Source organism: Macrosteles quadrilineatus, unplaced genomic scaffold (genome assembly GCF_028750875.1).
Source record: "Macrosteles quadrilineatus isolate MER2022 unplaced genomic scaffold, UCM_ALF_1.0 Scaffold_3__2_contigs__length_128488019, whole genome shotgun sequence".
Taxonomy (NCBI): Eukaryota; Metazoa; Arthropoda; class Insecta; order Hemiptera; family Cicadellidae; genus Macrosteles; species Macrosteles quadrilineatus.
This window is the reverse complement of record NW_026542596.1, coordinates 36,323,818-36,340,172: the sequence shown is the minus strand read 5'-3', so window position 1 is coordinate 36,340,172 and position 16,355 is coordinate 36,323,818. Positions and strand designations below refer to the sequence as shown.

General features: G+C 33.8%; 1 protein-coding gene across 1 annotated transcript in view; it reads right to left on the bottom strand.

The window, feature by feature from the left end:
• The window catches only part of LOC128989965 (lactoperoxidase-like), a 101,640-nt gene that overhangs the window by 48,550 nt on the left and 36,735 nt on the right, over positions 1-16,355 (bottom strand). The window contains exon 6 of the mRNA XM_054412140.1: positions 15,204-15,368. Coding sequence (XP_054268115.1) covers positions 15,204-15,368 — 165 coding nt within the window. The remainder of the gene's footprint in view (positions 1-15,203; positions 15,369-16,355) is intronic.

Sequence of the window (16,355 nt, the reverse complement as noted above, 5' to 3'; positions counted from 1 at the left end):
GATAATAAAGGTGAAATGTGAATGGGGACCAGTAGATGAGCAGTCATGAAAGGTAAAATGGAAATTAGTAGTAGTTCTTAAGTGTAAAATTGGAAGTATATAAGAAGTATATGGAAGTATACCTTGGAAGTATATTAAGAAGTTGGTTGGAAGTATATACTGAATGCAATTTTGTATATTCATCCATGTTAACATGAATATGAATATTTTAAATCACATTTTCGTCCTACTGTAGTGAAAAAATGCATTTTTTACTGTTTCGCTCAAGCTGTCGAATAATTTTCATTGGAATCATTTCCAATAAGCATGTGTGTTTTATGATGCGTTTTATATATTTACGCATCATAATATAATTTACTGCACATATTCATAATATACCTATATACTAAATACTTTAATTGTTTCCTCTGTAACATTCCTTTGTCAACCATTCTACTTAGGCGACTTTTACGACGTATTTATGATTTGAAAGCTAATGATCCAGTATGTGGACAAATAGTAACTAAAATGGTAAAACCATTTAGGGATTCGCCTCCCTAGTGATCCAGTGATCCTGACCATAATTTTTATATCATCGGTTTTAAATGACAGTTGTAATTTAACTATAGCTGATCCTTCAGATAAATGTTTAACCCCAATCGAAGAGTAAACACGAGATGGAATTAACCTGCATTAGGTGGGTAAATTACATTTAATAGTATATATAGGCATAAACAATAATCAAATTTGATCTATAAGTATAAAAGAGGATGTTTGTATATATATTTGTTTGTTTGTTTGGCAAACTCAGACACCGCTGAACCGATTGCCACGAAACTTGGTACATACGTGTAGAATGTCATGGAATAGGTTTATACACAATCAATTTCGTGATCCGTCCAATCGGCTCCGCCCCAGTGGCTCTGGAGTTTCCCATGTTAACCTTAGGAGAAATGGAATTAATGAATCTTAACAGCGGTTTCAATTAAACAAGTTGGTTCTGTTCTATGATGTTCAATAGCATTAAAGTTACAAGGATTACCAACAGGGTGCAGCACTATTATTTCTTTTACATTTATGACAACAGCTAATTTGCAACCAAAAGGTGAGTGAGCGTAGCGAACGAACTTCAACCTGGAGGCGAGTTAGCGTAGCGAACGAGCTAACCTGAAGGCAAGTGAGCATAGCGAACGAGCTAACCTGAAGGCAAGTGAGCGCAGCGAACGAGCTCCAACCTAAAGGTGAGTGAGCGTAGCGAACGAGCTCCAACCTAAAGGTGAGTGAGCTTAGCGAACGAACTTCAACCGGATGTGATTGAGCCATGCGAACGAGATCATCTTGAAAATTAAGAAGTTAAACGGGGCAAAGCCCGCGGGATTATAAATAGTCAAAGGCAAGACAACGTCTGCCGGATTCAGCTAGTTTAGTATAAATTAGTATCTGTCAACTAATAACTATCTTACACAAACATTATCTTTGACATGTAAAAGTGTATTGCATTATTCGTTTTGCGCTGAAAAAAAATTTGAACTCAAATAAAATGTGCAATTAGCGCATGGGTATTCTCTTGTTATTTAGGATTGGATGATCCTCTTAACTTTATGTCATACACCAGCAAATATTTACCACAAGTATTCACAAAATAGGCTCCACACCTGTTTAACATTGTTGAACAGTTTCAACCACCACCACACCCACAATCAAGTGTACCCCTCTAACAAGACGACAGAACCATTCGCTGATCTTGTAATGTTACGACAATGGACCCGTTTAATCTCAGGGCGTGTGTCTGAATTAAACAGTAGTCTGTGTTCAAACAAGCCAGGGACCTCAGATTCCTTACCCTATTGTCTGCAGTTCAATTAACTGGACCATGAGATTATCACTTGAGATCGCACAAGTCTCTTATGTGCATTCACCTTTTAAACTGACCAAACGTTACAGGATTATGTTTCGAAGCGTATAGATCTAGTTGCTACATTTACTGCATTTTAGGATTAATCCTATATATTAATAGGCAAGCATGTTTCTTGAAAACCTTTTTTCTCATTTTTTGTGCATCGCAGGGAAAATCTACGCATACTGTTAGAAATATATTTTCCTATAGACGTGCAGAATCCCTTTATAAACTAAAAAAAAACTTTAAAATAAACACCAAAAATGAATTTAAAACTAAAAAATAATTAAAATGGGTTCCCATGCTGGTGACGAAATAACAACGACATATAAACAGAAAATCAAAACATATGAATAAAATTCCTGGTTTCCGAATAACTTGGTTACCGAAACTACCCAATATGCCAAACCGCCTAAAAACTCTAAGCCCCTCTAGTTTTATCAGATACAGATCTACAACTATACTAGGAAACCAACACTAGATTAGCAAAAATTATCACTTGTTATAAATCTAAAAATCTAATCAGAGGGACAAAGAAGGGTAAGTTTGCGCCGGGAGGGTGGCGGCACTGTCAGTCCGAGCTGATGAGGGGATAATGAGCACAATCCACCTATTGATTTGTCACTTGCAAATCTTCTGTTTTGCGTTTGACAAATTGATCAAATTACTTGTCGGCCAAATTTTTAATCCAACTTTACTCGTGCTTTTAGCTTAGATAAGTGTTGAACTGATTTAACAAGGATTATATGCTGTAGCAAAGATCCGTTTTACTTATTAATTCAAGCTAGGCTATATATGATCGGTTAATTATCATCATCTAAAAGAATTTTCGTGATAAAAATCAAACAAATGATTACATGGATTACGGGACCGTTGGGACAGAAAAGCTGCTCTGTACTGCTTGACCAACCTGCTCCCTAATTTATAGTTGTTTTTTTTTATATATATAGTATATGTAGAATAGAAATATAAAATAAATAGTAAATAAGTAGAAATCAAATTTTTTTGTGTTATAAACACCCCAATGTTAATTTGGTGATTTCTGTTAGTGGAGTACCTTTAGTATTTTGCCATAAAACTAAACCAATAAATACATGTAACAACCATTATTAGCTAAATAATCTACTTTTACCGCCTCTAAACTTGATTCTTAAGCTCTAGCTAACCAATGAAACTTTGCGTCGTTACTTATCTTAGTATTTACCTATTTTGTAATGTAATAACAGTTTTTTTAGTGTGTAAATTTTTCTTTAAACGTTATGTCCACTGACGTAATTTCATTTGAATATGGTAAATGTAGTATATTTTATAGCAATCATTATCGAAATGAAATTGTTATAGCACTTGAAGAAGCTACGCGATAGAACGCGGGGGTTCAAGGCGTGTGTAATACAATACTATACAGAGAACTATTATTATTTATTCCGTCAGAATAGAGAGATATAGAATGTGTTTCAAGGTGGCATGGAGATGTTGGATAGTTTGAAAGGGAATCTGTTTATATTTTGATTACTTGAATAATAAATTCCTTTTTTATGCTTTTTTATCTTGTCAAATGTAATTTCATTAGAAAATCAACTTTGTCATACCCTTAAGTATACGGCATTTTAGTGTAAGATATTTTGTAATGTAAATGCCATTAGAGATTTTTCTGTAATAATATTAAACATTTGAAAGCCGAAAATGTTAACTTGAGTAAGGATAATATTTTTTATCTACGACAGTTTTTTTTTTAACTAACCTTTTCAATTCAGTTCATAAAATTGAAAAGATTAATTTAACACTTTGTTTACATTCTTTACAGTATCGTTTTGTTACTTTACAGTACAAGTTTGGACCAATGAGCTTCAAGTATTGAGGGAAAGTAAGTAAAATTGTAATAATTCGAACGTCAATTAATCAGCTGTTGGGGACAATTTAATTGATTCTACAATGAGTGAGTGGTTGGGACAATGAGTCGTTGCATCACAATCAGTGGCAATGAGAGGTTATAAATTATAAACGAAAACAACCTCTCTTTGACGTTCTGAGTAGTGATTGTTATTCATTAAAAATTGTCGTAGGTAAAGAAGTGTTCGCAACTTGTACGTAGCCTACTATAAAGAAAATTGTTCCACAAACAAAAAATGTTCCCTTTAACAACAACACTAAAATAAATAAATACGCGCTATAAAAATAAATCTACATAATTTATATACTATTTTCTTCATCCGAAGTTTATTCTTTATGTTATTAATGCTATTAAAGTGCCAAGAATACTTCTATTGCGGAACATTACTCCAAACTGCCCCCTATAAATACATTTTCCAAGACATTCGTTATAGCAATGGCGCTCTACGCGAGTTTTTAACAGGGTAGAAATAACGCGGGGATAAATCACACGGTTCCCGCCATTCTAGAGGTGATGCGAAGTATAACATTATCATATAACCGAGGTGCATGGTTCATATAACTGTCTCTGTGAGGTAGTATGTCACTTTTAACAATATTAGGAGGTACGTGGTTTTATGGACCACTTTTGGTGGTAAATTTTGCACTTTTTTGATACTTAGCGCCAAAAAGGCAGGTATCTAGGTGAATTCAATATGGCTGAAATATAGAGCTATGGAGTAAATCACTGATTGTTTTGTCATAACATGCATTATTCAAGTTTATAATAAGTTATAATAATAAGTTTATAGTAAGTTAGTAGCTATACGGACTAAAATTACAAGGTAGATCCCCATGTCAAATTTATCGCCAGTTCTTTAATAAAAACTGTCGTAATTTATGTGAGCCACTGACCGATTGGGCTGATTTAAATAACTGACTTTTGTCGAATACATGAACATTTTACCAAGTCAACATGATTATTTTACCAAGTCAAACTAATGGAACAACTTAAGGTGAGCCATAACAACTGTCATCATACACTCATCTCCATTCGTACTTGGCTTAAAATACCTACTTTGTATGGTCGCCATTTCATAGAACAGTATTAACAGTAGTATGACCCGTCAACTATGTCAGCAACCATAAATAAGGTAGAGACAACAGCGTTTTCTGTGGCTGACTCACTGAATTATCTTATTTTCTGATAAAACATTTGTGACAGCTGGTCCATATATATGGATGTCTACTTTAGTATCCAGCTGTATGCATTATGTAGTTCAATATTGTAATGTACCGGCTTCATCAAGTCAGTCCCGTGTGCAAGAGCAACGTTTAAAGGAGGGGAACCTAATAGAAACGTTAAAAAATAAAAATATTTACGTTAACAATAACCTACGACCGTTTTAGTTTAGTTCTTAGAATTAAAAAGTTTCTCATAACAGCATTGTTTACTTCATAACAGCATAGTTTTTTCAAAACGACACGAGTAACGGACCAATGAGGTTCAAGGATTAAGAGAGAAGAGGTAATATTGTAATGATTCTAACTTCACCTTATCAGCTGTTCAGGCCAATTTAATTGAGTGGTGTAATTAGTGTTTGGTACAATGTTTCGTTGCATCACTGTCAGTGGCAATGAGACGTTATGAACTAAAACCTAACCTTTTTTAGAAGTTATGAGTAGTGATTTTTAGTAATTAAAACACTGTCGTAGGCAAAGTAGTGTACACAAATCACGTAAATAGTGTTCTTATGAAAACGTATTGAAAACTCTTATCAAAATTTGTTAGCTTTCATTGGTTTATAATGTTTTAAAAATTTACATAGACAATTTTACTGCACTATAGAATTATACTGTGAAATATCCTCGTATGGTCAATCATAACAAAACTTAAGTTGGTACTCTGTAAATGATCCTTACTTTGTTATTTTTTCTCTTGTAGAATGTGATTATAATTTCAATTGAATCCATCTGGCTAGTTAAATTTGTTCTTAACATTAAAGGAAGTTGTGATGGTAAATGTTTCTGATAGGCCAATCGAAGGGTTCGGGCTCTGCTCCAAAACCGCCGTTTGATTCTGTTTGTACAAGACACCCTTACAGCACTGCTCAGCTCGTACAGAATAATCAAACATTGAGGTGGAATTTGGTATTTCTAATTCAATTTCTTGATAGAATCACATTTATAAGTTGTTTTTCACAGTTGATTTCACAAGATATTTTATTCAATGACAAATCATATAGCAAGAGGGGTGGAAACTGAACATTGCATATCAAAACATGAGGAGTTGATAAACTCCTCGTACAAAAATTGTGCTATGGACTTAATTTCCATACAGTTACACAAACAAACTGTTGTAAACTGTACAAATACAACAATGGTGTATGAACTTTGTAATAAACCCCATCAAGTACATTTTTTTCTATTAAAGAATTTAACTTTATTCAAACTAGTTTCAAATGCACGAAATGTTTTACAGGAGATAAAACACAGACAAAGAAGTCAAAGAAAGAACAGCCAAGTTTAAAATTCAAGACGATCAATTCGCTAAGGATATAAAAGGCTTGGGGGTAAAACTTAACAGCTATAAATATTCGATTACCAGTATCGGCACTCAGTATGGAAATCAGGGCTTTTTATCGTAGTCTGCAATCATCTGCAGAACTGTTACTCTGGGAAATTCTTTCAGAAAGTTGTTACTCAGTTATATTTCAAACTTATCTTTATATTTGCATTTGTCTGAATTTCAGTGTGTGATTTGGGGTACAGAAATCTTACAGAACTTGCAGGATTTACTTGCCATTGTTGTTGAGCAGTTTTATTATTTATTGAGGATGTTACTTTCTGAAAATGTGTTTGCCTTACACCAACTTTAACAGGTATTACAGAGTCATAAGTCTGATTTGGTCATAAGGTCCTAGAAAAATGTTTACATATAGAATGTGCTTAACATTCTATATGTAAACATTTTTCTAGGACCTTAGAAAGGTTGTGCATTGTTTCATAATGATTGTTTTGAGGGCTTAAGCCAGCCGGATTAGGATGGTTACTGTTTCCATTAGGCTCCGTTGGTTATTCCTAATTTAATATACTCAACAAACACTTAAAACCTTTTCATACAGGGTGATTGATATAAGTGTGCCAGCCGTTTTATTCGAAAACTATAAGAGATATCAAAAAAAGTCAAGTGGTAAGTGCCTTGGATTTTTTATTTAAAAAATTGTAGTCAAGTAAAAAAAATTATTTTAGCCGCCATTTTTCAAATATGGCCGCCAACTTTGATTTTTCTTATGGAACACCCTGTATGTTATGATGTATTCTGGTAGAAAATGTAATTTTAAGACGATTTTATTCTTGTGATCTATACTTATAAAAGGCAAAGCCCTCACTGACACACTCACTCACTCATCACTAATTCTCCCACTTCTCATTTACCTAAGAGGCTGATATTTGGTTCACCGATTCTTTGGGCATTAAATAGGAAAACTAAGTAGTTTTTATTCTGGTCGGGCTTTTGGGCTCCGCCCCAGTGGCTCTGTAGTTCCCCATGTTAACCTTATGATTTTTCATATTTAAAAGGAATTAATGAATCTTAACAGCTGTTTCAATTAAACAAGTTGGTTCTGTTCTATGATGTTCAATAGCATTAAAATTACAAGGATTACCAACAGGGTGCAGCAATATTATTTTTTTTAATTTATGACAACAGCTAATTTGCAACCAAAAGGTGAGTGAGCGTAGCGAACGAACTTAAACCTGGAGGCGAGTTAGCGTAGCGAACGAGCTGACCTGAAGGCAAGTGAGCGCAGCGAACGAGCTCCAACCTAAAGGTGAGTGAGCGTAGCGAACGAACTTCAACCAGCACGTGATTGAACCATGCGAACGAGCTCACTTATGAAGTTAAACGGGGCAAAGCCCGCGGGTACAGCTAGTTTTTTTCATAAACCTAACCGTTTCAAAGATAATAATGGTTAAAGTTTTGAAATTTCTGCATGAGAAAGAGTTTCGATAAAGGCCTAAGCAAGCATACCAGCTGTTTTATTCGAAAACCATTCAAAATTTCACAACTTAAACCATTATTATCTTTGAAACGGTTAGGTTTATGAAAAAAATTACAAGAATAAAATCGTCTTAAAATTACATTTTCTACCAGAATAAGAAAAATCAAAGTTGGCGACCATATTGGAAAAATGGCGGCTAAAATATTTTTTTCGACTTTACAACGATTTTTTAAATAAAAAGTCCAACGCACTTACCATTTAACTTTGTTTGATATCTCTTATGGTTTTCGAATAAAACGGCTGGCACACTTATATCAATCACCCTGTATTTATCTAATATAGCTGTATAATCCATGACTGCTGGATTTAAAACTAAAATTTGGTTGCTAATATAGAGTTAATAGAAACTATTCATACCATTCAAATCGGGATCTAAGGATAAATTAGTGAACTTTACCTTCCCCCCTGATAAAGCTTGGCACACGGAGAGTTATAATTTCACTTAGTATAAATTTACTACTCAAAGTATCACGATTGGTTGACTAAGGTTTAAATATTCTGTTAAGTCTGTAATTTTATTGGTAAGTATTTATTTCAATGACATTTTATTATTATTGTCCAACTAACTTGATCATGTTCAACCCATGTTTAATCGTCGTTGTTATTTATTTTGTATCTATTGGTGGAACGTAACTCAAGTTGACACAACCATCAAATGTATTAAATTTTGTACTATAATTTGTAAGACAGTTTTTGAGCGAACCAAAATGCAAAAACGGTTATTTGCCACTATGTACGATTTAAAACATAGAACTAATATATCACATGACATAATGGGTCAAATATTAAATTCAAATAATGTTTCTCTTTGTGTTTAGATATTTTTATTCAACTTTAAAGCAATATGTCGAGTGAGGTGCAGTATGTGGATTTGAACTTTATATTGGTATTCAAGGATCCCGAGCGGAGTCTAAGGAGAGATCCCAGATATCACACCTAAGCCGTGTTTATTGAGACTGTGAGCGTTCGACTGCAAACTTGACTTGGGAGTCGTTTATCCATTTATTGGGAGTTGTATGGGGATATTAATAAACACATTTATCAAGTATCTTAAGTTGAATTTCACTCCTAACGTACCTGTATTTCAACCTAAAACTGTTTAAGTTTTTTTCAGTAAGTATACTAACGCCAGGTTTAGTATACTAAATTGTCAGGTTTTGAAGTTTTTGTCTCTTATATGTTGTTCCTTAATTGTTGTCGTATTTTAAACCTTTTAAAAAGTTCAGAATCTGCAAAGTTACCAATGCATTGTAAAGATTTTATTGAAAGCAATACTGAACAACAGAATTTGATACCAATGTACATATGTAGATTTTTGAATCTCAATATTGTAATGTAAATTTTGTCGTGTTTGCACATACTGTATTTAAACAAAAGTTATGACGCCGTAAAATTACTAATGCTTTATTGAAAATAAAAACCATAAAACCTAAACCAATGTAAGTTTTCTTTCTCATTCTTTGCATGTGTACAGACTACATTTGTGGTCTGATTTTGATGGCATTTGTTATGTGGGTACTAAACCATGCTATCATCTTGGAATATTTAATATTTTTGCAAAACTTTGATTTTTAATAGCGATTTTTCATAAAACCAATAAAGATTTTAAAATTGGGATTTTTATAAAAACTGAACAAAGGAATAGGATTAAAATTTAGTATTTTATGGCCCTTTTAACTCTAAACAAAACCGGACAACATCCAATGCTGTAAAAATTACGGTTCAAAAGTTAGTGAAATCTTTTTGGTTTTACCAATATAATTACATAGTCAATCCCACTGTTTACCCATGAGAATGTTGTTGACAAGCTAATGGAAGAAAGCAAGAGTCAGTTTACTGATAAGCCTACCGTTTATTTTTCGCAATCTTTCAGCAATATTATAATAGAGTTGTATTATTCTTACACTTCAATCATAAGATAAATCATAAACAATACTAATAATTTCTAGCTAGAGATAATTATTAAAGTTTAAAATATTCAATATCAATATAATATATAAAAAAAATCACCTTGCAATTGTTAATAAGAATTTCGAGCTACCCGATCAACATCATGCATAACAATTGTAAGTATTTTAAAACTAACAGAAGCAAGTGAGAGGCCAAATATACAGACACGTCAAATGGTCTTCATCGTCGTGTTAAACGTGGATTTTTATTCCACAGGCACAAAACTGCCATCTAGTGTCTACAACCGCCTTGAATAATAATAGTCCACTTATACCTGGGCGAGTATGCAGTTATCTTTGTTATATTGTCTTTGAGACATGAATTGCAAGCAAAATGACCAACTCAAGAAATGATATGAAGGTGTACAAATAACTCTGTGAATTTTTTACAGGGGTTATTAAGCAAATATATATTGCCAATTGATTGAAATGGGGACCATCTAAGTGCGTATTTTAACACAAATATTAGTGAAGGGTGAGGGTAAAATAATTGACTATTGGATACTGAAGTAAGCATCACATCTATTATGGACCAGCTGTCATCAATTTGTTTTATTAAAAAAGAACATACAGTAATTGAGTGGATCAGTCTTAAATTAGTGGATGAAATTAGGTTAATTATAAAAATTGCCATATTCAACACTTTTTCCCGTCAAATGTTACTTCAAAAGGCTTTAAAACAAAAGTTTTTTTTGCAGTTTTTACTTTCCCCCAAGATGAGGCTCAAGATGAGGCTGGTGAGAATAATAACAGCAATGTTAACAGACAAGCTCAATACAAGCACCATTGATGAGCTAAGGCTCTTCATTAATAAAACAAACACTCAGTTTGAAGCGAATTTGTGTGTGTCATGGTCTGAGAAGTATTATATTGTAAGGTTATCTTGTTCTTCTACCATACGATCATTTTCTTAATCGTTAGTTCACTAAATATTTATAAATACGTAGTTTAGCGACTGGTAAGTGATGTTTCTGATACATATAGTATGCGTGTGAAACTTATTATTGCTTATCCTCCCTTCATATAACTAAGATTTTAATGACTTCACTCTATCCAACGCAGTTAGCTGAATTTACATAAAACCTCAAGATTAACCGTCGATTTCGACGGGGTTCCTCTAGATCTATTTAAGTAAAAAATCACGTTACTGTATACATTCCCCTTTCATTCAGCCAACAAAAAAGTTATAAGCCACTTGTAACAATTTATCATGCTGCCTATCAAACAACTTTGTGCTACTTTTATACCATAAACTAGAGCTCGCCCCGTGGTCGAAAACTCGACCAAAAGTATGTACTGTGCAAACTTCTCTATTTTCACCCCACGCTGTAAATAAAACATGTGATTGGAATTTCTTCCATTTGTTTTGATTTTCTGTTTATATGTTGTTGTTATTTCGTCACCAACATGGCAACCTATAAGGCCCATGTTTTTTTTTTTTTTTAATTAATTTGTTGTGCTTATTTTTTAACCTATTTTAATTTATAAAAGGATTCTGCATATCTACAGTCAAATATCGTTCTAACCGTATGTGTAGATTTTCCCTGCGAAGCACATCAGCTGAGAAAAAAAGGTTGCAATAAACATGCTTGTCTATTAATATATAGAGTTAGTCACATGTTAAATCTCCACAAGAAAAGTTGAATTTCCATTTTTGACCCAATTAACATAAATATTTTCAAAATAAAAATTAAACCTGCACATATACGACCGATAACCTTTGTTTTGGTACAACCTGCATGTAATTCGGGCCAGTAGTATGGTCAGGCTAGCTGTCATAAGTTTAGCAAAAGTTTTTTAATACATAAGATTGTGTTCATAGTTATATTTATGTATCTCTAATCAGGCTTGTATCTCTTGTTACTATAGAAAGAATGTTGTAATAAATTAAACATTCGTGATTTTTTTGTTTCAAATAAATGAACTGCAATGTTTATTTTATGGCTGATATAGAAATGTTTACGAATAATGGAAAGCACACCTCAAAAGACAATGCTTGAACAACTAAAAAATAAGTGTTATTCCATGTAAACATATATTTTGATGTCGATGGCTGTCTGATGAGGTACATTTGAGCTATTTTTCATTACACACTGTCCTGAGGCTATACAAATTGACTTTTAAATAGTTTTTCACCCTTATTGCACATCACATAAAAAATCTAAACAGATTGTCTGCGGTGGAATAAATCGTACATTCAAGCAGCTTCCAAGAAAATGAACATACAACATTTGCCGCCGTTTTACAAAGGGGTGTCTAGGGTATTGTTGCAAGAGTCTCATTGAAGCAGTCCAATTAACAGCTTAAGTATTCATTACGAGAGGGAAGGGTTAGTGAAGCTTCGCGATGGATGTCTTGCCGTGACTTTTGATATTCGCAAACCTGTAGGCCTATATTAGAAGCTTCGAGAGGATTTAATTTATCATTGAGAAAATTTGGTTTTTATATATCATGTTGGAGAACTTGATCCCCTTAGGTGTATAGGATGTTTACTTTAATTTTATGCCCTACCTTCACAAACTAGGATGTTAGGTTCTAACCCCGAACTGTTACCACCTTACTTCCGCGGAATCATCACAATTTGGATAAAATCCATTGGTGATCGGCAGGATTTGAACCTGGCACCTCGGGCTAGGAAGCCCCGTGCTCTACCACTATAGACACCACCACTGCCACAGCTCGCTCCCTTTAGAGTAATTAATTACCCCAGGGAAAAAAGTATTGCACTGTAAATACATTTCTGTCGCTCAGGAAAATATAGTGTTTGACTTCGAATTTAAGAAATTGTCCCTACCCAAGTTAAGTTTGAAGTATTTTTGGAGCAACGAAACAATATTAAGCAATTAATTTTACTGCTTGAGTTTTATTCGTTTATTTTTTATGTTAACTATTTCAACGCTCGTATAGAGTAAATATTTAATTATTAAGGTAGTCTAATAACTGCAGTATGAGTATTTCAACTCAAATATTATGATACTTTAGTACTTTCATAAGAAGGTATTTATGAAATGACGACCATACGAATGAAGGATAAGTAAGTTTATGATGGGATCGAGTGCCGGAAGGGGACGTTGTTACAAATATGTAGGTCAGATATTTTTAACTAGGAATATTTATTAAAAGATTACAAATCAAGGACAGCTAGGCATTGCCAAAGACATTGATATTATTCATCTAAGCAAAATAATGTGTTAAATAGTTTAAATAAATGATTTTGGTGTTTCTAGCCTTCTAGAATTGCCTTATGCTGGTTATAGACAATAATTTAGAATATCCTCATTTGTCAATGCTAACCAGTTATTGCCGAATTAAAAAGTAACCTGGCATTTTAGTAACATTCGTCAATGTTTTAATCCTAAAACTTACTAATACAAATTTACAGAATATTAAGAAACTTTCATACGCGTTTTTTATTAATTACTGTATGTTGTGCTATTTTAGGGCAAAGTTCTAACCAAACCAATCCAAACACAGTAGTCTCGAAGAAGTTCAATGCTAGCATAATAATCCAATACTCCTGATTGAATTGTTTCATGTCGCGTAGACTGCAGTCAGATAAGATTGTGCCCGCGCCTGATCCGACTTATTACCATTCTTAATTACAGGATAAAACCTTCGCGACGGCGGGGAAATGAAAAAATTCAGTCGAGTGTGGAAAAAGAAACTTAATATTCCAGTCGATAAACTTCGACTTGGAGGGCTGCTAAAGAGGGGAGGTTATAAATAAGTCATTACGGGTGAAAAGGCGAACTATGGAAATTGAAAGGACAGAAAGATAGCTTTGATTGGAGGTAGAAAAAGTAAGTAATAAGTATTTCGCAGATAACACGAATTATAGGCGTAAGTTGCTGTATATAATATTATAGCTCCAGTATTAGTATTTTATAATCCTGTGGTTTTATTAAATACTTACTATAGTGTATGGTTTAAAAGGAATTCAATTCTTTGGATGAAAGTACATTAGATAATATGAATAGTTGGCCTGGATTTCTTCAATAATTATTTTCTATCTGGACTTAAATAATACCAAACTAAGAAGTAGAATAATACTTATGATGTTAGATCACATTAAGATCGTAAATGATAATGATTTTTGGCTGTGAGATATGTCAGTATGTGACTTATACTTAAGAGTATAAGTTTCTAAAACCAAATATTAATAAACTAGCGTAAATTTGTAAAATATGAATTATGTCAATGATTTATGCCAGTGGGGTATGTCAGCATGGGACTTATGCTATATAGTATAACTTTCTTTTAAACTCATCAACAGTATGAAAATTATTCGTAAAACTAATGTATTTTACTAATGCTACCGTCGTTTTTCTATTGTTATGAAACACAGCAGACCCATCTTTCACTTCTATTCGTTTTACAAATTTGTTGCAAATTCCACTCGAAAGAAATACTTTGACGTGAGCTCGTTGACCTTGTGAAAAATATGAATAATCCTGATATAATGTTAAATTTTCCTGTCAACGTTGCACTAAAATGTGTTTCTATTCTTATGCGTACTAATTTAAATCTATTGAACAACTGACCATAAGGCATACATTGAAAATATATTTAAATATGTACGTAAACTATAAGTGAACAGTTTAACATGACAACACAAGTACTAAACGCTCTCATTTCAGTAGAATGGGCGGCGATTGAGAGTGGTTCGCGCTAAGAAAACATGAAGCGATGAGAAACAGAGGGAGAAATTAATTTGTACTCTTTGTGGCTTGGGTTGTTTTAGAAATAAAGAACCCCTTAGCTATTTAGTTTTCGAACAACGGCTTTGTAGCTTTCAAAAGTGTTCAAAAACATGTCTGTGGTAGACCATTATACTTCAGTATTTAGTACATTGATATTGATTGTTACGATTTCATTAGAGTTATTTATTACAGTTTATGAAATCACCATTACCAGGCAGATGTTACATGTGAGTACAATGACCATCATACACAATAGGGATACTAGAGTCTATCCTGTTATTTTCTTGTTGCTTAGAGTTTATCGCATTGTTATTTATTATGCTGGTTATTTATAAAAATTAATTATTTGGAGCTACTTTCTTATGTCTTTTTCTTGCTACTCTTGTTGCTTACTATAATTTTTCACTACTAATGTACCCAACTAGTTAGTTTTCATACAAACATCCTATGTTTTTTCCTGTAAAAATCGCGTATCTATTTACTAAATCTCTAAAACATTTGTATTTCCTACCTTCACATCCTAGGACGCTAGTTCTAGTGCGGAACTCTTTTACACATTACTTCAGACTATTTCTAGAGGATCGCAAAATTATCAGATGGATAAAATACACAGATGATTGGCGGGATATGAACCGGGACCTCAGGAACCGAAGCCCCGAGCTCTATCACTAGACCAGCTCGCTCCAAACCACAAAATCTCTAATATTAAAAGGTTTAATTTGTATCAAACCACAATTTGACTTACCAAGACGACAGCCAGGCCGCACCCCCGCCACGGACCTCAGCATGTTGAGACACCTCTGGTGGTAATGGCTGTAGAAGGGGTCGTGGGGAGGAACCTCCAGAGGCATACAGTTGGGGTCGACGTGGCCCCCGTGGCAGCAGTCAGGGTCCCGCCGGGTCACCGGGTCTGGAGAATGAGAGGGTCAGAAGAGGGTGGAGAAATATGCAGTAATGTTGGTAACAGTGTGTTAACAAACTCACTGAGCTAGAGATACAACTGGAGGAAGCACTGAATGAGAGAATTGCGAGACGTTGGCCACCATCCTAATATACCAAATTACACTGTAATTCTTAGTGCATTAGAACTAGGGAATTCTTTGTCCTTTGACACTAGGCTCTAGGTAGAAATAGAGTTTCCCATTACTTCAGACTAGACCTAGGGTTGCGGCATTATCACTTAGATAAAGATTATTGGTAATTTGGCGGGATTTGAACCTGCGACCTCAGGAACCAAAGTCCCACGCACTACCACTAGACCGGCTTGTTCCCCAGAACCAAGGGAATTAGGGATTGAATGATTGTGAGAATGCCATGAGCCGATGAGCTGGTTGATTCCTTTATTTGGTACCAAAATAACAAAATTTTACAGCGTCTCGATTTGCTAACAAAATTATCAATCCAGTACTACCTTCAGTTGCATTTTTTGCTCAGTGAATCTACTAGTTCTATGTAGTACAGTTTTAAAGTAACAAAGCGTGTATTCTATTAACGCAAAAAGCTACAACAACATGGCCTTCAACAACATTATGACATTCAGTTAATTATTGTTACTAGTAAAAAAATAATTGATGTTTCAACCCACATATGCATTATTAGCTTTAAGGTAGTGCAATTTAAAGTGAGATGTCTTGTGTAGCTTTGTTACAGACTAACACATCTGTTACTAAAGGTATGACCATTCATTTTATCCATATATCCAAGGATTTTAGATAGTTTTGCCTAAAACGAAAATAATTTTTTAATCTTTCCAAGTTTTCCCTTTTGGACATACGCATAAGTATTTTTTTTTATTTTTTATTTGAAAAAAGATACCGTTGCATTGGATTTCCAACTTACTTCGTAACATTAGGTTCAAAATACTCGTTCCAGTAACAAAGAATTCCTGTAAAGAGTA